A 22266-nucleotide genomic window follows, 5' to 3' on the forward strand; every position below is an offset into this window, starting at 1 on the left:
TCTTCAATCCGGTTTCGGAGTGAAACGTGCGTAGAGGGTACATTGCCGAAGATGTGTTTGGTGTGGAGTATAAGGATCGAAGATATTATAAATTACACCATACAGATTCTCTGTTTTTCGCGGAGTATAGCAAACTCATTGCATGCAGTGCATTGTGTCCAAAAGCAGTGAAAACGCCCCGCGCATCTCTCTCTTCACACCGGCGTAACGTTGCTAGCTCACAAACCTTTCTATTTTACCCATTTTATGGAAAACGTTTAGAACATTAAGGTAACGTACCGCTTGTTATAGAAACCCTACTAAAGTGGAGTGGTTTTTGATCCTTCAATATAAGTCGTGTTATCGGTTTTTGTATGTTCTTAATTTCGTGCTTAAATGTTTTTTTAAGAGTCACATTGCCTTATCCTCATTGGGCCTTTACCTGAATTTTTTTCACGCCCAATTAATTTCTTATGGGTCTTCAAATTTTGTTTACGTGCCTTTGTATGCTTTAGTTTCCTTAACCTTCTTGTAGTTCGGAAAACTAATTTTGTCCTTTGAGTTTATTAGGTTCAATTACCTAATAGTTAGAAGAATATAAAATGTTTAAGCCATTTTTCTTTCATAAAAATATACATTTTTCTCTTGACATTATAAAATAATTACGTTATACGCATGAAATTAAAGAATTTGTACGACGTACGACTCCATGATTGGAAAAAAATGATAATAATTTCCGTTTTATTGGAAAAGTCCTTCAACATGATTTTCATACGAAGAAAGCAATTTATGCGATAACGTTCCGGGGAAAATTGCTTTTTGGCCTTTCCCAGCCTCTATTCAATTTATAGCCCGATTCAGAATCAAGAATCAGTATATCTATTATCTATGTATGATTATAACATTAATGTTTATTTTATAACCTTTACTACCGTAGATATAATAGTTAAACGGTTCACTAAAGAAAATATTTACTCGTATTATTCATACAATTATATCAGATTGTTTACCATGGTGTTAATGCAACGTCTTACATATAACAGCGGGCGCCACAAATAATCCCAAGCGTAACAAGGGATTCTTGAGTAACCTAGACTAGAGTAACAATTTTTGGGTTTAAATTTCGTTTGCTATCATCGTCACTCGAAAATTAATTATAAACACATATGTATAAAATCAATAGATACCACGCTATATAATTAAAATGCAGTGCTAATTAGCAACTTAAATTACCAATTAAATTATTGGTAATAAATCATCTCATTATTTCCATCAAATTCCTTCTATTTTGGCTAAAATCGAAATACATATCTGTGTGAATTTTTTTACCTACTTTACTTATTGGATTTTGAAAGTTAACTACGATTTGTATGGTATCGAACGAATGCCATCTAGTGATAGGCCTGGTTCCTAGGTATGGTAAAGGGGATGGCGCTCCTTCGATTCTATATAAATTTTAGCTAACTCTCACGCGATCGAATAAGTTAACGTAAGTAGAAAATCTCACGGTTGCGGTTGTGTGCGAAAGCGTTCCCATGACCCAGTCACCAAGCGATGACTTTAGAATACCGTGGGGTTTTAGTGAGAGTTAGTTTGTTAGTCAGTAAGAGTCCATGAGGATTTCCGCACGAGAAAAAAAAAGGTAGAAAATCTCACACTCTGTATACACCAACGTGAATAAAAGGAATAAAATTTGGAAAATCTAAAAGTGCACGACTTATAATGCTCATTTAAATATCAAATATTGAAAAAAAAAAAGAAAAAAAAAAAAAATTAATACTGGTGGAATAAAATGTACATAATATCTATAGATATAGATATATCACCATCCATGTTAGTTTTACATGGATAATATAGATATACAGTCTTGCAGTTTTCGTTTTTTATTAATTGCAATTAAACTACACTGAATTAATTAATCATTCGCATTCAGTGACCTACAATCGTCGATTAGAATTTTTTTTTTAAATTTAACTCAAATAATGGATTTTTTCACAAGTTAGAGTGTTTTCGGGTTTCACATATGACGGACAGGAATTTTTTTTGACCTATTTTGGTGTTTTTTTCCAATTCTATTGCAGTAAATCAATTTTTTAAAAGTATGGAATTAATCTCCATTAAATTATCTCGACAATAGTATGCAAAATATCTTGATCCCGTGAACTAACAAGGCTATAATAATAAAAATAGCCGCCGAAATGAGACGAAAAAAATTTTTTAAAGCACTCTCTGATGCTTCGCATCATGACTCGTGCAATACAAGTTTGGATTAATTTCCTTAACTGTGTAGTAGAAGCATTCCAATACTCAGTATTGCTGTGTTCTAGTCTGAAGTGCTGCCGTTGTAATTCGAGGCATATGAAGCGCAGAACGGCACTTTTCAGGACGTGATTCCTGCGAACTCTTGCTCTGTTTATAGGAGATTATTCACCTCTTACCAATTACTTGTATGGATAGGTATGAACATAACGTATGTTTTTTATAACTCGTACCGGAGATTTTTTCCATTTTATATTATCTGCCCGCTTAGTGGACGCCATTGTCATACCCTGTATGCACGTCACTGGTTACAGGCCATACGTTGGGTCTGTCAATTATTACTGCAACTGAGCAATTGTAACAAAAACTACAAAACGTCCGGTTAAAATTAAACGAGTAAGGTGTCAACGAACACCTCCAAATTCGTTTAAGTGATGTGTTTGTTTATACGACAAACAAATCACTCGCGTTTTCCTATCACACTCGGCACACCCATATGATGCATCGTGCGGCTTGTTTGCGCTGCATGGCGGTATGCCATGGCACATGACAGATGTTCTGAACACCTGTGGGCGTATAATATTCACAGTCGGGTTATTCAGAATAAAAGCATTCGAATTTTGAATTGCATTAATTACATATAAGAATAATAATTATATTCCTCTGAACAGTCTTGTAATATAAAGTGCATTGACAAAAATTGTTTTGTGCTAGTCGCCATTTTCAACCGTCTTTCTTCAAAATTAAGGTGGTCATCAATTCGGTTGCATTCTTTATATATTGATGGATTTGCAAAATTCTTTTTTTGGTTTGAAGTTTCGGAGACTGTCGACGGAACTCTTCAAAAATTTACAGCAAATCAAACGCTTTTGCTGCTATCGCATAATTATTCAATATATTAAACCCTAGTATGAATGGAAAACTGGCTACAAAGATGAGCATAGACATGAGTAGAGTATAGTTAAATTTTAATGTAACTACTCCACTTATGCGTTGGCCGCTTTTAAAACGATTATCTTCTGGTATTATGACTACTATCTACTTGTAATTTGCGGGCACTGAGTTTTTAGTTTTTGGATCACACATATATAAATATAATTATTTATTATATTATTTTTATGTATTTTGTATATAATATAGTATCTTCAAAGTTTATCGTGTATTAGTATGTAGAATCTAGTTATCATTTAGTATATCGTACTTTTATTTGACCTATACAACAATAAATCATCTTACTCACATCCTGGGGTAGCTGGAAGAGATCTCTTTCTATAGAGATAAGTTTTTCTTTGCACGCTTCATGTATCATATGTTGCCATTTACAGTTTATGGTACATAAATAATAAATAATAATCACTTACCTGTCTATTCAATCAAATATACCCGTGTAATTACAGGCACATGAGACTCAACACCTACGCTCCAGATTGAGGGACACAGGGCACTTTGCAAAACGTGCCTCTCGCATAACCTGCGAAGTGTTGCTCGATTTAGTTGCTGAGTGTCTACTTACTATCAGGCGGGCAATCTGCTTGGTCCATCAATTACCGTCTCTAAACTAAGCATAGTTATTTTCTTACTTTCAATTACATATTTAGCTAGAATATTAACAATCATACTTGTAGTGCAAAATTAGTTATATCAATATTTATGATTTAACTCCGAAACCTCATAATACTTTATCTGGAGGGTGCGCATGGAAAATGAAGTTGTAATAAATCCTTATACGTTTCGTTGAAGCTTGTAATTGCTTTCTGCTAAAACGTCAGTCATGTGATAGTTCAGTTAGAAATATAATAAATATACTAAAGAGAATGATTTCTATGTTCAGGAGTTTATGTGTGTAATTCCTGCAGCCGATTTATGTTATTGAATTTGGTTTCGAAATTTGACCTCTTGTAGTTTTGTTTGTGAAATAGTCATGTTCGCGAGATTCGAGTCATTATTATTTTGTGTTCTATTTTTGGAAGCTGTGAAATGCTATCAAAATTGCAGGGTAGGAATTTCCATCAATAATTTAAATAAATAAATAAATATACAACGACAATACACACATCGTCATCCAGCCCCAAAGTAAGCGTAGCTTGTGTTATTGGTACTAAGATGAATGATGAATAATTTTAAGAATAATATACGTAAATACTTATTAAATACAGATAAACATCCAGACACTGAAAAAAATTCATGTTCATCACAGAAACATTTTCCAGTTGTGGGAATCGAACCCACGGCCTTGGACTCAGAAAGCAGGGTAACGGTCCACTGCGCCAATCGGTCGTCAAATATTAATTTAATATGTTACTTTCGTTTCTCGGGTCTATAAATGCCAATGGAAATTTCGTTGAAGCAATCTAATTCGATTCTTATTTTTTCAATTACTATCAATATTTAAGTGACAATCATTTCTCTAGCAAGTGCGTGAAGAAGGCTAGAACTTCATTAAGTCGGGGTGAAAGAGCCAAAAATTAGACGAAGATTATGAATTGTATCACCCCAACCAATCCGTTACTCACATCACTTTTCGCGTGGGAGAAGAAGAAAAATCATACGAAGGAGAAATGGGTTAAGATGTACCATCATGATCCATTTTACTAACCGCACGGTCCTATTTTAACACAGGATAGCAGAAGCAGCCATTTACGACAAGATGGAGGATTATGTTTTGAGATTCCACCATGGCAGCACCAGCCAGTCGAAGTGGTGAAGCATTTAAAGAAAATTCGTAATGCATTCGGAAACAGTTATTCTGAACGTCGCCAGACTACACTTTCTAAATTTCCATTGGACAATCGGTAAGGAAGTGTTCTCGTCATTAGGCGTTGTCAGTTCTAGGTTGTAAGTGATCAACCAAATCCAAAATCTTCGGACGGCAGATTGAATTTACTAATTCTAGGAGCGGCGATAGCCTAGTGGTCAGGACTGCCACTTTCAGAGGGCTTAGTTCGAATCCCAGCACGTACCTTTAACTTTTTTAAGCTATGTTTACAAAAAAGTTCAAAATTCATTTATTTCAAGTAGGCCCAGTTTATAAGCACTTTTGAAACATCAAGTCAGTTCGTTTGTAGTGAGTCTACCACAGGTTCGGAAGGTAGGTAGATTCCACTGAGAAGAGCCGGCAATAAACTCAGCAGATCGCTCTTTTTCAACATCACTTTACAGTTTTCAATTTCTTTTCAAAAAATACTAAATTCACTATTTTGTGAGAGATGAGAGCTGAGCCTGCTTCGAAGCAGCCTTGTCATTAAGAAATTCATCAATCGTATAGTAACCACGATTTATTAAATGCGTTTTAACACATTATTTAAACTTACGCATTGGCAGGTCCAAAATTACTTTGGGAATCATGTTAAACAAAAAAAAGCATATACTCAACCTTACAAATGACTTCTGAATTATTAAGTTATCAAAATATCACTTCAACGATGAAGGAAAACATCGTGAGGAAACCAGCATGCCTGAGTGTTCTAAATATTGTTGTCATAGGTATGTGGGGTCCACCAATCCGCTGGGCCAGCGTGGTGGACTGCCTTAACTCCTTCTCATTGTGGGAGGAGACCCGTGCTCTGTAGTGGGTCGGTAATGGATAAGTATGATGATGATGATCTTATCTTCATTATATATGAATTTTTAAATTCAATATAACTGAAGACATTGGACTGAATTGTTTCTTGTTGTTAATCAGATGAATTATAACAAAAAACAAACTGAAAATGAAACTAGCAAGAATACCACTGCTTATTATCTATGGTACGCAGAGTATACAACCACATGCTCAAATTTAAAATAATGTTTATTTTTTAGCGAAATAAACCGATACATGGACACTGTGATAGCCCCCTTCTTAGACACTTACCACAGAAATATCCAGAATTCCTATCAACAATTGACAAATAAGATCCTGAAAAAGATTAAAGATGAAATCCACGTCGCTTTAAGGAAGAAGCAGAAAATCTATACCGAGCTAACAGAATTGGCGGACTCCTTAAAAATTCCACGTAACTTATTTAATTATTTTATTGATAATCTATTAATGTACGCATCGAAAGTGAATAGAGATATTTTTGTTTTTCGTTAAATTCCGAACATAATAAAAAAAAAAATTGGCATGTGCATTAGATTATGTGCTTGTAACTACATATATATATAATATAATAATTAAACTTTTTCTAACATAAAGAAGAATAAAAACTTATACCCTGAATAATATTATTTTATATGGCAATGTTATGTTTGGAATGTTGTTTAATTTTGCCGAGAATGCTCGCTTACTATATAATTGATTTTTTTTCAAATAAAGCATTTAAGTATTACATAATAGTAATATAAATGAAAACATTCCATCGTTTTCGTCTAAATTAGTATCGTTAAATTATTCAAAGATTTTCCTTTGTATTAAAATTACTTTCACCGGATAAACAAACTACTTAATTATGCGAAGCGAAACCGTTCCGTTGTGAATAATTTATACGGTGATTGATGAGTTTGAAGAAATCCTTCACTTTAATATTAGGTAGACCTTTTACCAATAAAAATGCTACATAGTTTAACTTGTAAAAATACGTTAAGAGTTTTAGCAAACTTGTTGTTGAAAAACGGAAATCATACTTTTCACAGTATTCAAATCGAATGTATTGTTTATTGGGACAAGTATTAAAAAGAAACTCGATTGCAAAGTGGTCCAGAGACAGTATACCTACGACTTTATTTGTTCTTCGTAACTATTAATTGCATTTTATGACAAATTTGCACACCTTGATTAGTCACTAGTTTATATTTCTGTATTGTTTCTATTTGTTTATCTCTTTTTTTTGTGTGCAATAAATAATTAAAACCATCAGAACATTACACAAAGAATTTTGATTGTTTAACTCTAGTAGTTATGTGACTTGTTAAATAGGTGAAATTATGTAGTTTATAATTAATTAATTAATTAATTACACAATTATAATTACTTTAAATGAGCTTATATTCAACCTGATAATTTACCTAATAAGTTCAATAACTTTTTTACCAATTTCTAAACATTCGTTGACAAAACAGTAACTAACATTACTGTTCTGAAACTGCATTGAATTTTTCCTTTCTTAGCCATGTGCGATGAAGAGCGTCGAGCGTTACGCACGTTGGCTAGTAGGCACGTTGCACAAATATACAAATGCACAGAACATGCCCGCACATCCATAGCAGAGATGGGCAAGTACGCAGAAGAGATGATCAAAATTACCCGCAATCACATGCAATCCTCGTTAAATGAAATGGCCAAAAACGTTGAGACTATTGAGAAGGTCCAAAATTCAAAAATGTAAGTGACTATTTTAATAGAGCTTCGAAACTCAAAATTAAACAAAAACCTAAAACTAAACCTTTACGCGCGATTGAAATACAATTTTTATTATTATTTATTGATGAAAGAGTAAAATGTTCCTGGGACTCATTTCATTTCATTTTATATTTTATTTAAAATTCACTATTATCACTTTCCATTGTCCAAATATTTTCATTTGTGAAATAGAATAATTGAGAGTAAAAAATTTAAGTCTAGGTTATATAACCTCGTCATTGAATATTATAGAATTGCGACAATCCTCAGATAATTTATTAATAATTTATTTATTACCAAGGTAAAAAATAAAAAAGTATATTTAGAGATTTTCAAAAAACTTTGCAATTATAATTATGTTTTTAAAATGTTGAATTTTTATTCAATTTCCTATTCACAATTGATCCGTTTGAAGATATTGAATATAAATAATCCTAATTGATCATGATATTTTCCACTAGCTGGCGCATAAGTCAAGAAGCGTGGATTATATTAAATATACTTACGATAAAACCAAATTATTATTTTTAAATAGCGGAAACTACACAAACGTCTGACGTAAGCGTTCCGTTCCGTAAAAAATCTGAGTTGTTCCCTAGTCGCGCCTGAGGAAGTTTTACTTAAAAAATTGGAACCTTAAAAGATGACTTTTCTAATTCCAGAGTGAATGTAACAGCTTGTCTCAAAGAACTTTCTACAGAAGCAGTAGCTTTAGGATACGAGCTTGATCTCAGCCTCACCAATGCGAGACGTCACAATGAACAGTCTTGTGAGAAACTGACTAACTGTTGTAACAAGGCCAGGAAGAATACAGAGATAGCCGTTACGTCTTTACGTGAATATTTGTATCAGTGTGTGTATGCTTAATATAATCGCTATCCCTATCCCTACTAATATTTATATTAATAAATGTGAATGTAAGTTTGTTTGTTACGCTTTAACACAAAAACTACTGAACAGATCATCATGAAACTTTGTAATTCCTGAAGGTAGAAGTATTATAGGATGCTTTTTATACCGAAATTAGCTCAGTTCTTTTGGGAGAGAGGACGAAAGTGAAATGATAACCGATTTAAATAATTACTTACTTACTTCTTTATATAAGAATACACAACTTAAAAATTTCAATAGAATTTCACCTAAATTGAATGACAGATGTCTTTCGAAAAACAAACGCAGACGAAGTCGCGGGCAACAGCTAGTTAGATTTAAAATGAACTTAAAATACTTATTGCCTAATATTGTAAAGGACTTACCTTGGAATCTACAAGAAACAAATATTGCAAAAGGAGTTCTTATCATCATCATCCGCCTCTCAAAATGGGAAGGGCTTAGGCAGCTGTCCACCGTCCAGGCCAAGTGTGGATTGTTTGACTTTGCACGTCCTTGTGAATATTATGAAGAAATTTCAGGCATGCAGGTTTCCCCACGATCTATTCCTTCCCCGTTAATTCATATGGTATTTAATCCTTGGTCCTCCCGAAAGGGAATCCAGAGCCATACCCACCGCAATGGAGCTCATATGCAGCGATGCAGAAAGTATCTATTGTATAATGATGCTACTTATTGTAGTATTATTAAGAAATCCCTAGTAGTAGTTATTATAATTATTGTAGATAGGTAAAAGTTAATTTTAAGTATAACTTTAAAATTATAATTAATAAAGGTTCGATTGTGAAAATACAAACTGCTTCCAAAACTTAGTACAATATAAAAAACGATATTGCCTAATTTTTTGACTCCTACTTATAGTTAACACGCAATATTTTATAAATAAAAATGATTTGCTTACATAAACTACTTCGTTTTTAAAGATGGCGCTTTTTGTTATTTACTCGTATATAAAAAAAAACTATTATGAAATGAGAAAATTTATGTCTGTGTATCAATGAAACTGAAACTTAGTTGTTATTTTATTGGTTCTTTTTTTATTTGTAAAGAGGATACAAACACAATTTTTTTATGCACTATGCAATGTCAGAGCTTTAAATGTCCTTACGTCAAACTCCTGTCGTCTTATTGAAAACAACAGAATTGAAAATAGGCTTTAAGAAAATCATCACAAGCAACAATCTGGACTCGCGGAAGGTAAAGAGTTTTATGAGCTGCTTGCAATGCTGTGTAGGTATATGACTCTTCTCTCTTAAGAGAGAGGGATTTAGAGGAAACACGATACCACCGGCGTCTAATCAAGGTGAAGTGAACTCACTGAGGCATAAATATAGCAATCTCATCAGAAATTTATAGCGAAATAGTATTTTGTAATAAAACCTTATTTGGCTTATTTGGTTTAATTTCAAAGGTATTGTTTGAAAAGGTTGTTCACACCTTTAGCACTGATTAAATTGAAAATGGGTTTGGTCTTTACATTATTCATTCGTATGATAAAACCTCTTTGTATTTTAATAACGTCTACTGAACCTTTGGAAATTTATTCACACGAAAATCTGTACAAATAATATTATGAAGGGTAAAATTTCTCTATTTTCGATTATATGTACTAGTTATTGCTTTTTCGGTGTGAAATAATTCATAAATTCTCTTAAGAAAGATATATTTTTGGTTCAGATAAAGGTAAGCTTTTGTTATGTGGCACATTCTGTTCTTAGATCTTTTAAATCTCAAAGGATGTACGAGCATTAAAGTTTTGAGGAAACCACTGATGAAAAGCAGAACATGGAGTCATAAAAATGTATAAGCGGGTTTATTTTGTAATTAATTAATTAATTTTTACTACCAACTGTATTAGATGAGATATGGAGTAAAGTAAAAAAATGTTTTAGACATACTTTAATAACACATGTAGTTTTTTTTGTGTACAAAAACTAATTATAATTAAAAGAAATATCAAATAAAAAGAAGAGACAACTTCCAGTTTAATTTTAAGTTAATCTAAACTCATGTTATAAATTTGAAAGTGTTTGTTTGGTTGTCGTTCCTTCAGTTAGCATCCAATCTACTTGAGGTTTGACATAGAGTTAGTTTAAAGGACGGAGAGTAACATAGGCTACTTTTTATCCCAGGAAATAAAGGTTTCCCACGGAATTTGTAAAATACCGTAATATGGAAGAAGAGAAGAGAAAAAAAGATCCATTTTGATTCGTTAAATACACTAAAATAGTTTTTCTTTTATGTGGTCAGTTGTCACAAGGTTAATCGACGTTATTAAAGTATGCACGAGAACATGTGTTAACCGTCTTGCCCTTCAGACCGGAACACAGCAATACTGCTTGGAGAAAGCGATGCTGTTTTAGAGTAGAAATAAGCATGGCGGTACTATTTCTCCGGACGAGCTTTGCCTAGAAAACATCGATTAAAGTGATGATGGCATGGCAGTTTTATAGATTTATCAAAAAGTATTTTTCATAAAATATATGAACAAGCTCGGGCGCTACATTTTCCAAGAAAGTAAATGTTGCCTCTTTGATTTATTGGTATCATAAGTCCTTTTTATTATAACCTTAGAAGTAGAGAGTTTTAGAATTGGCTTCTTGAAATATTTTTCGAATATTATATGCCAGGCAAAATATAAATGTGATCAACGCAGTTTTCTATAAAACATTTGCCTATTGTATTGCCTATATTATTTCTCCCTATAGCTGGAATAAGATTTACCATATATTTACACTTTGCTTTATAGGAATTTACACTTGTACAATCAGCTGTCATTGAAATAAAGTAGGTAAATAAAATTGCATTTGTTATACTGGACCTTCGATGCTCTTCAATTAAGTAGCTGGAAAGTTAACCTGTAGTGTCATGTAGTTATATCCTATTACCGCAGTTATATATCGTTATCATTATCAACTAAATAACGGCCAACTTCAGGGCACGGGTGACCCCTCTGAACGGGAACGGTTAAAGCCATTGTCCACCTTGCTGGTAGACCCCATACATCTTTGAGAACGTTATGTAGAACACTCAGGCATTCACGATTCTTACGATGTTTTTCTTCACCGTTAAAGCAAACGATATTATAATTACTAAACAAAACGCACATAGCTCCGAAAAGTTAGAGGTGCTCTCACTGCTGTACACGCAGAATTAATAACATACAGAAAACGTGTACATGATGAATAGCTGAAGCATCAAAATCCACTATACGTTTGTAGTGTATCTTGAACAAGCGGCTAGTTATTTCACTCCATGTAGCAGTTGACCTCTCATGTTCGAAACGTTTTCTATAAATTGATGAAAAATTACGCGGGTGTCAAGTGAGACGGGGTGCGTTTTCACTGTTTTATACACAATGCACTGCTTGCAATAATGGCTGAATGAGGGCAGAACCCTATGTGCTTAAATCTGTGGTTGTACAAATCATCATCGTTACCTCAACCAATGGAAGTTCTCGGCTAGACATAAGTATTTATAAAGAAGTACAGAATACCGCGATCTAGTGCCGTTAGAGTCCAGTTGCTGTCCACCTCGTCGGGGCCTCATCAAAGCTGCGTTGCGCAACCATATATATATACATATTAAATAAATATGAGAAATTAAGAGACTGTAAACATTATCGTGTCCATTTTTCCTTAATCCGAGACCGAAGACCCTTGTCACCCAAAAGTCCCTTCTAATTATGGCACAGTCCACGGCCGGTGATTCACAGTTATTCAGAACAAAGCTGAATCAAATTATTCAAATATTGAGACAAGCCTCGTCTCGCTAATGAATTTAGATTAGTTTGTCCGTATGAAAGGTACAATTTTGATTGGGGCATTTAATTTGAACGGGACTTGTTCGGACGTTAGATGACATAGAATTTTCTAATTAAAGATTGAATAATCATAAGCAAAATCGAAGTTAACCTGCGGGCTACGGCTTCTGTTTAACTGTAAGGAACTCTGGGAAAACGAGCTTAGTTCCGCTTATATGCAATAACAGAGGATTTGTGAAAGCGGCTTATGTCTGTAGCAGCCACTTTGATGCATTCACACATATTTATTTTCATTGTTGTGAAGTATTCGTCGTTTGTAGTTCGTTCTTTCGGTGGGCTGAGGTCTAACCCCACTTCTTCGCACGCACGCACGAACGCACTTCGAACTTTTCTAAGTTAAGTGCGTTTCAATTAAATATCACTTGCTTTAACGTTGAAGGAAAACATCGTGAGGAAACCAGCATGCCTGATAGCTCTCCATAATATTCTCGAAGGCGTGTAAATTCCACCAATTCGCAATTGAACAGCGTGGTGGAATACGGCCTAAACTTTTCTCATTGTAGGCCGCGACCTGACCCGGTAATGGGATGATATGCTGTAGTATTTCTTTTAGTGTAGTGGTTATCGCAAATGCTGGCAGTGTCCATGCATCGGAGACCACGTTAAAGGATTTATGCTAGATCATGGCAAACGAGCCGTGCCTCTTACGAAATACGGACGAGACACGGTTCCAAAACTTCAAAACACTTTATATGAAGCGCCAAATTTTGTTATAGGCGCTGGGTACGGCAGAGTCTCGTTTAAAGCACTGACGAGATAAACTGTTTTATATAATATGTTCGTGGTGTTAAGGATGCACCTTAAGAACTACGGCTTAGAAACGGAAACTCTTTTATTTTTAATCATCCTTCAGTCGTTGGTCCCGGTATGTATCAAAAGCATGTGATATTAACCGCTAAATCCTACCAACCTGCATTAGAGTAGCATGGTCGGTCTGTTCTCTAAACACCCTTGCCTATGACAGAAAGGCACCCAGGTACCCAGAAGTGGTTCGATAGAAGGTTGACGACGATAAATTCCAGAACAGATTAGCATGAATGAGGTCATGTCGGTAGAAACCTTTTCCCCGGTGACAACGTGTAAGAATCGTATCTCCATACAACACCTAAACTCAGCATCTATTTAGAACAATTGATTGCTAAGCTTTTTATCGCCTAGGCAACCTCGTTCACATTATCTTTATCCGCTTTAAATAAAGTTGGAATACCGCAGAGGAAAGTTGATTTCACATTATGCACGTACGCTAAAGAAATGATAGGGTAAAATGGGAAGTGGAAGAATGCCAAGCATCCAGGTGATGTACGCAGATGAAGCTTATTTCTGAAAGAATTCTGTAGATAGGAAATTTAAATTTTGAAGGATTCATAACTTCAAGCACAGCTATTTAAATTGGCTTAGCTCTCCTGCCGCGGACATTCCTGAGGAGGTGACTAGCAAATTACTAAGTAAATTCCTAATTTTCTGAAATTATATATATGTATTCGTATCGTATTTAAAAGAGAAGTTCACTTTTCTTGGTGAGCAATCTGGTGTAAGATCGTGCCGTGCGCTGACGCTGTGTATGCCTTATCATAGGACAAAATTTTATAAGCGTTCGTTTAGCGTACGAGCTGTGGAATTGTGGAATGCGCTTCCATTGAGCATACGACGATCCAAATCACTGGCGATATTTAAAAGAGCAGTTAAGGCCCGTTATATTGTTAACGACTTTTAATAGTATGTATATATGTACTTACTCATTTATTGTATGTTAAAGTATTTAATTATGTAAGTGTTGTTATTATATATATTAGTTTATTTTTATATTTATTTATTTATTATATTATTTACTTTTTATCTATTTGTGCACACTAGTTTATGTATTGGCATGTAGTTATTTGCATGTATGTATTTTAATATTTGTACCACCAGCAGTCTATTCTCCTCTTCTTTTTTTTTTCCTAATTCTAAGGTTGCCTGGCAGAGATCGCTATTAAGCGATAAGGCCGCCTTTTGTATTACTACTTCTTTCGATGTTTCTGTTTTTGTTATATTTTAAATGTTGTGGTATACAAATAAAGAGTTTAATAATAATAATAATAATATATGTATAAATTGGTAGGTGTTGTGTTTTTTCTGTTAAAGAGTTGTCAGTACCAGATCGGAGTGAGTAAGTTAGCGGAGTCAACCCCCGTGCCTCAAAGAGTACATCAAGTCCTCGGTTCCGGTTATTATAACTACCTTGTAAAAACAATCTTTAAAGCCCACCGACCCGCAATTGAGCAGCGTGGTGGGTCAATGTTCTAGATCCGTCTCGCCTATGGAAGTAGACGCCTGTGTCCAAAAGTTGGACGTTAACAGGCTGCGGATGATGATGATAATGATAAGTAAAGCGTTATTTAAAATAAAATAAAAATTGGTTTAAACTTTTGAATTCACTAAAATCAAACGTAAACACTAAACACATGTACGTTCGTTTAATACACACATCGCCATCTAGCCCCGAAGTAAGTAGCTTGTGTTATGGGCACTAAGATGACTGATAAAATTTTTTTTTTATGAATAATATACATAAATACATATTTAGAATATATGTATAAACACCCAGACACTGAAATAAATTCATGCTCATCACACAAACATGTTTATTATTGGAATTCTTGTTTCTTAATTCACGAGTCGGTTTGAATTTGAATAAGTTCTAAGTTATAAGAGAATTTGAGCCAGGACCAGTCATTTCGGGATGCTTAGTAAGTACCAAGTAAGCCGGTAGCTTTGGAGACATTTGTCTTAGTTTCTATTGGCTGCGTGAACGTATATATTTGCAGAGTTGTAAAGCTACGAGAATTATTTCACAGCGTTCCATTACGACTCCCACAAAATATAAAAGCATTTCATAATACAGGTTGAAAACTCACAAAGTTTAATCATAAACATTTGAAAAGTGTTTGCGTGATATATCGGCCAAGACGATTGGCCGATTGGCACAGTTTGCAGTGACCCAGCTTTCTGAACCCAAGACCGTGGGTTCGATTCCCACTACTGGAAAATGTTTGTGTGATGAGCATAGATGTTTTTCAGTGTCTGCGTGTTTATAATATTCTAAGTATTTATATAATTATATGTATTTATATGTATATAATTCGTAAAAATATTCATCAGGCATCTTAGTACCCATAACACAAGCTACGCTTACTTTGGGGCTAGACGGCGATATGTGTACTGTCGTAGTATATTTATTTATTTATATTACCTCATCAACCATACTTACAAAGTGATTCCTTTTCTTATGTATATTTAGGCAATATTAAAATGTGCTCAGTTTGAAGTAAAAAAATTAATAATTCTAAGAACCTGTTCAAATAGTCTTTATTAATAACGCGACTTCTTCTGCGTATAAGTCAACCTCAAAAGACATACGCTGTCGCAGACTTTTTTAAAGAACTTTTAAAGGGTAACAAGTTGTCATACATGGCTTTATCGAAACTTTAATCGTTTACGCAGCGCACGCAGCGGAAGCTCTCCAAAGGAAAAACACCCCCGATTTTGAAACACTCTTCAAAGGTGCCATGCTCCTTTGGTCTTAGCGTGGTGATATATATCTTATAGCCCACGTGGGGCCAGTGTAACGGTTCTAGGCAGAAAGTAATTAGAAGATGGCACACGTCATCACAGATTCTATTTCAATGTAAAAAAGGTCAGAAGTCTATAGTGAAAGGGGCCCGTCAGTTAAATTGCTTCCCAATTCTGTAGTGGGCGACTACTGCCCTGGCTTGTGGCCGATGCAATTTTAACAATATTTATATATAACATAGACATACAGACAGAAAAAAAGCCTTTGTCACTTTCCAGGTCCTAAACTATGCCTATCCAAAAAACCACGATTGAAAGAAAAATACGGAAAATATAGCGACACTATCCTGTTGGAGCTGTTTGCTTTTGAAATTTTAACAGTATTTATATATAACAAAGACATACGAACAGAAAAGAAGCCTTTGTCACTTTCCAGGTCCTAAACTATGCCTATCTAAAAAACTACGATTGAAAGAAAAATACGGAAAATATAGCGACACTGTCCTGTTGGAGCTGTTTGCTTTCCGGGATAAAAATAAGCCAAATTTTAGCCAAATGTGTTCATTCGTTGTAGCGTTAAAGCGTTACTAAAATCCATCCATCCATTCTTACAAATTTTCGCATTTATTAGGATAGAGATTTATTAGGAACATTCGATTATTGTCCCATATGCCTTGCGACTTCCTGTGATCTATAAAGAGTTATGTCCTTTATCTCCGTCAATATTTATCAGATCTTCATTAAATTTACACAATAAATGCTTGATAGTATGCACTTTTAAATAAAAAAATAACTATTAAAATCAGTTCAAATTTAACGGAGCTATGAAGTCAAATTGATAAAAACTTTCATCCCATTTCCCGGAGGAAACTTTTTGTTTATCGAGATAAAAGTAGCCTATATGTTGACTACCACTATACCAAATTGTATTTAAATCCGTTCAGTAGTTTTTACGTGATGCCCGGACAGACAGACAGACAAAAATTAAATAATGAATAACAATTATTAATATAAATCTGACCTATCTGGTCTCAGTATCGATTATAAAGCATCCCGATCAAAATTTTCAAAATATATTAAATGTACAGAAATCTTCGAGTAACAGTTTTATTATAAGTACAGATTAGATAAATTATTTATTTTCTTTGCCACAGTTTATGATCTGATCTGTTATCGCTCGCTATATTAAATGGGGTGTTTATACCCTGCAAATTATTTCCCGCGACTTTGTCCGCGTTTGTTTTTGATTTATAGCATCCTGTAGGAACAGTTTATTTAAGTAATGTGTGGCAGTAGCAGCAGCAAAAAAATTACGATTATGTTGGGTAAGTCCTATCCATTCACAGACTCCAGTTAAGAATTAACTGGAGTCTGTGAATGGATAGGACCAACTTTGGAGGTTTAAAGGAGAATGAAGATGATGATTCCCTCCGTGACGTATACGGCGACACCTTGGCTTTATAGTCTGGAGTGTGCACGTGCATGTGTTTTAAAACTTTGATTGCACGACCCGCTGTAAAGTTGACCGCTGTTATTATAGTAATATATTGTATACTAGCTGTTGCCCGCGATTTCATCCACTTTTGTTTTTCGAAAGACATGTGCCTCATAAATGTGGCAGCACTTTATGTATTTAGGATAGCTAAGCCTGGTGTAAAATCGTCAAACACTTTCGTCCCCTCTACCGAGAGAACTGAGCTTAATTCGGGATAAAAAGCGTCCTATATTATACTTCTAATACCTTCAGGAATATGTGTACAAAGTTTCGTGATGATCGGTTTAGTAGTTTTTGCGTGAAAGCGTAAAAAATAAACTTACATTCACATTGATTAGTAGGGATTATTGTCAATTTACTATTACTTTTTAGTTTTCTCTGTCCTTATTATAATATTATACTATTTATTTACATATTTTATTTATTTCAAACAAACACATAAAAAGTAAGACAAAGAGTACAGATAAAGTCTGTGATTTCCACACTAGGATTCCCCTGTGTCGTTGAAATCACAATATATATATTGATATAGATAAACTACATTGTTGGTCATATCCAGTGGCGTGCACTGAGTTTCTTACCAGGGTATGGATAAAGCAGAAAAAATGCATAAAATGGCAAAAATCCGCCTCCTGTACGAGTTATATATCAACTTTAGGGTAAGCAGTGATTTTAAGCATGTATGAAGTGCACGCCACTGGTCATACCTACGTTTTTAAAAGCCTAGAAGGTGATTATAATAATATGAGAATTCTGGCATTCATTAACAAGAAGCATGGCTATTTATGCACCGTTACATACTTTAAAAGCATTTTAGCGAGGGCTATTTCAGAATTCATAGTCTTTGCCTACGTATATTTTTCAACACAAAAATTTGTATGATAATTATTGTAATACTTATTTATTTATTTTTATTAGGACTACCAACAAAATTACATGTATTATAGTTATGAATAAAGCTAGCCTTTGGTTACTAATGACACGTAATTTCACTTATAGGCAGTCACAGCATGCACTGGTTAGTATGTACGATAACTCAATTATGTACAAGCATTATTAAAAGATATGTATATATATAATAATAAAATTTGAACAGAAATAGAAACTTACATTACCAATGTTAATATTTAAGGAACTTAGAAAACAAGTTGGGGTACCTTATCGTCAAAATACGAGTCACTTTCTAGCGAAGTGCCAAAAGTTTTAATAATTTTAGTTGTAAATTTTTCTTGTTTATCGTTTAACAAATCGATACACTCACTTTTAGCACTAAATTCATTATACAATCTACTTAGCCAGGTATTAAGGAGTGGTGGCCGAGATTAGTTCTATAAAATTTGTGAGTGAACAGTGAGTGGAATACTACGATATTATCTGAGGTAGTTTTATATATATAAGAGCGAGTATGAATGTAAAATAAAGATAGCGTAATTTCCGATTATGTCTCACTCAACTATTAAGTGAACAAATGTAATGTAGCGACTACAGTTCTTCAACGGCCACTATTAAAAATTAAGTTCTAAACTAATTTAACCTAATTTTAGGTAATAGTAGAATCACGGGGACGACGAGACAACATTTTTTTGGAGCACTCTGTATATTGCTTTAGACTTTACAGTCGCCCATTCAGTTTTTATTCGACCGCTTTAATTTTTAATTTTCTCAGTATAAATCATACTGAGAAAATTAAAAATTCATTATTATTGCCAGTTTAGATTTACTATTTTCCATTTTTAGCAGTTTATTTTATACTAGAGACCCGCCTTGGTTGCGCTAGGGTGCAATCATATACTACAGGCAGGTTTGGAGTGATTCATTATACAATTTCGTCGTAAATTAATTCAATCTATCTCGTAAGGTTTAGCCAGCGCGGCGTATGCAATGTACGCGCACAAATTTTGTAGTTTGTTATAACATTACAAATCTTTACATTTCTTTGCTTTGCTCTACAATAATAAACACATTTACTACATATAAACCTTTATCAACAATCATTTTATCTTTTGTTGAAAACTGCACTAAACTCCGTTGCGTATTTTAAAAGATCACAGCGGGAATAATGTAAAGATTTATTTTTACGGAACAATAATAATTATTGTTACTAGATTAGTTAACTTTTTGCAAACATAATTTGATGCTGCTTGGATAAGTATAACAGTATCTTTTCAGTGGTCGCCATAAAATTTGTTATTCACTCGATTTGTATACAGGTAGAGTAAAATAAATATTCCGTATATTATTCATTGTAAAACAATTTGTTTCAGTTTTGACAAAACTACTGAAAATGATAACACAAAAAATTTATAAGCCTCTTTTGTAACCTCGTTTTCATCTTTTCAACTGATAAACCTTACTAATAGGATAAATAAATATACAAAGACAGTACACACATCGCCATCTAGACCCAGTAAGTGTAGCTTGTGTTATGGGTACTAAGATGACTGATGAATATTTTTATGAATAATATACATAAATTTTATAAACTTTAAAATGCAAATAAAAGTTTTTTCGGAACCGGCAGGATTTTTATATGTATTTTATAATTTATAAAATGGATAATTCCTCCAAGTGTAGGTAAAAACACTAAAACACAAAAAATATATACATAAATACTTATAATATAAGTACATATGAACACCCCGACACATTCATGCTCATCACACAAAAATTCTCAGTTGTGGGAATCAGGCCTTTGACTTGGAAAGCAGGATCGTCCTCTGCTTTAACCCCGGCATTAATATTTTTTTGCTTGCCCAAACACCACTCTCTCGTGCTGCTGCTGTAAAAATAAAGGTGTTTTTGCTGTCATTGGTCAACCACAGATACATAATAGTAATAGCAGACTCGGGACACAGATCACAGTCAAGCATATTAGTCTAGTCATATTAGTCTTAGTCTAGTCTTATCATAGAATAAAAAAAATCCTGTATAGAGCATTGTAGTTAAAGATACCTCCACCCGTGTATATCACTAGGCGGTGAAAGCGGACGAGGCGGGAACTTTGCTCGTTTGTTGAGTTTAATCGTTTGTGTTCTTTGTTTTGCGTCGACGTGGTACACCTAGTGCTTATGTTTTTTTTTGTTTTTTAACACTGAGGGTGCCTTTCCATCGGAGCCAGAGCTTTTAGAAGAAATAGAGCTTCAAGCTTTTCCAGCGAAGTAATACAACCATTCAGCATTGCTGTGTTCCAATCAGAAAGGCGTAATTAAATAAATTAATAAATAAATAAATAACACACAAGATGACTGATGAATATTTTTATGAATAATATACATAAATACTTATAATATACAAATAAAAAAATTTATGTACATCAGTAGTATAGAATGCCGTTTTTCCCTCATCCTGAGGAATCCGAAAATTTTTTGAGGATTCTAATAAGATTCTTATTGGATTTTGATGAAAATCTAACTAATTCCAATTGCGTTATATAGGTCAAAATACTATCTCATAGCACTCATATATGCGCCGACTCTACCTCACTACCTCAGGTTTTTACCTAAGTCTGTGGATTCTAATTCATATTGGAATATAGTTCCTGGATGAGTGTAATGCGTATTGGGATAAGTTCCAATACGCATTACACTATAGCAGATATAACTTTTTTTATTAACTTTACTATTCGATATAGGTATATTCGAATTCTAACAAGTTTCTAAAACCAAAAGCTATTATTCTAATTATTATTAGATTTTCTCGTACTTTAAATTAGTAATTCAAATTATCGTAATTTCAATTAGTAAATTCATACTTTGATAAGATGAAACCAAAATATATAAACTTAACATATTTCAGCGTTATCAAAATAATTACGTTTTGATTAAGTTTATTAAGGTCTCAATATGTGATATTGATTAAGTATATGCACATAATATTTGGAAAATAAGAATATTTACAACTTATTAAAATAGGTTTATGAAAACATTACGTACGATAGGTTTAACATATTACAGAATTATTAAAATGATTTTGGTTTCATTAAGTTTATTAAGGACTTTATATTACGATAGGTTTAACAACAGCATTATCAAATGGATTTTCGTTTGATTAAGTTTATTAAGAACTCTATATTTGATATTACGATAGGTTTAACATATTACAGAATTATTAAAATGATTTTGGTTTCATTAAGTTTATTAAGGACTTTATATTACGATAGGTTTAACATATTACAGCATTATCAAATGGATTTTCGTTTGATTAAGTTTATTAAGAACTCTATATTTGATATTACGATAGGTTTAACATATTACAACATTATCAAAATGATTTTGGTTTGATTAAGTGTATTAAAGACTCGATAATTGTTATTGACAAAGGATATGCACATCATGTTTGAAACATTAGAATATTTATAACAAAAAAAGAGAATTTCTTAGTAGAGCATCGTTTAAAATAAGACAATGTATTGTTAATAAATTATTTTCGTCTCGGAAAGATTCCAAAGTTTTTTTAATTCTATTTTATGGGGCACTGTAATAAATAACACGCAAGTAACCTTTCCCAAAGTATTTGTTGTTGCACATTCCTCGTTACAAACAATAAACCTACCTGATTGCAGACAAGAACTTACTTGTTCAACTCAAAAAAAAAAAAAATATATATTGTTCGTTGGAACATTATCTAAAGAATTTTTTTTATTTAACTATACGAAACACCGTAATAAATAACCCAACCTTTTCTTTGTCACAGTATTTTTATTGTCCATTCCTAGTTACATGCAATAAACAGCAACGGTAGTTTAAATGATTAATTAAAGACAAGAACAAACTTGTATTATAAAAATGTGCGTATAAAACGTTTCACTCAACCATACAAGCCATAAGTTTATTCAGTGTCCGACTGTTAGTATCTAACCCAGTGTTTTAAAAGTCTTTAAGGCATAAGTTTATTCAGTGTCAGACTGTTAGTATCCAATCCAGTGTTTTTAAAGTCTACTTATTAAAC

The 22266-nt window shown here is 33.4% G+C and overlaps 1 protein-coding gene across 1 annotated transcript; it reads left to right on the forward strand.

Moving 5' to 3' along the window:
- The first annotated feature begins 4103 nt into the window (after positions 1-4103).
- Positions 4104-8456, forward strand: LOC120632262. Its single transcript, XM_039902083.1, has 5 exons — positions 4104-4234; positions 4858-5030; positions 6040-6233; positions 7327-7540; positions 8221-8456. The coding sequence occupies exons 1-5, from the start codon at positions 4160-4162 to the stop codon at positions 8423-8425; spliced, it is 861 nt and encodes a 286-aa protein (XP_039758017.1). The 5' UTR covers positions 4104-4159; the 3' UTR covers positions 8426-8456.
- Positions 8457-22266: the final 13810 nt, after the last annotated feature.

The sequence above is a fragment of the Pararge aegeria genome, chromosome 19 (genome assembly GCF_905163445.1).
Source record: "Pararge aegeria chromosome 19, ilParAegt1.1, whole genome shotgun sequence".
In the NCBI taxonomy this organism is placed as follows: domain Eukaryota; kingdom Metazoa; phylum Arthropoda; class Insecta; order Lepidoptera; family Nymphalidae; genus Pararge; species Pararge aegeria.

Excerpts from the sequence above, each read along its gene's own strand:
- LOC120632262 (XM_039902083.1), top strand. The coding sequence starts at position 4,160 with ATGTTCGCGAGATTCGAGTCATTATTATTTTGTGTTCTATTTTTGGAA. Across the intron at positions 5,031-6,039 it reads AAATTTCCATTGGACAATCG|CGAAATAAACCGATACATGG; the intron begins GTAAGGAAGTGT and ends TTTATTTTTTAG. Across the intron at positions 7,541-8,220 it reads AAGGTCCAAAATTCAAAAAT|AGTGAATGTAACAGCTTGTC; the intron begins GTAAGTGACTAT and ends TTCTAATTCCAG.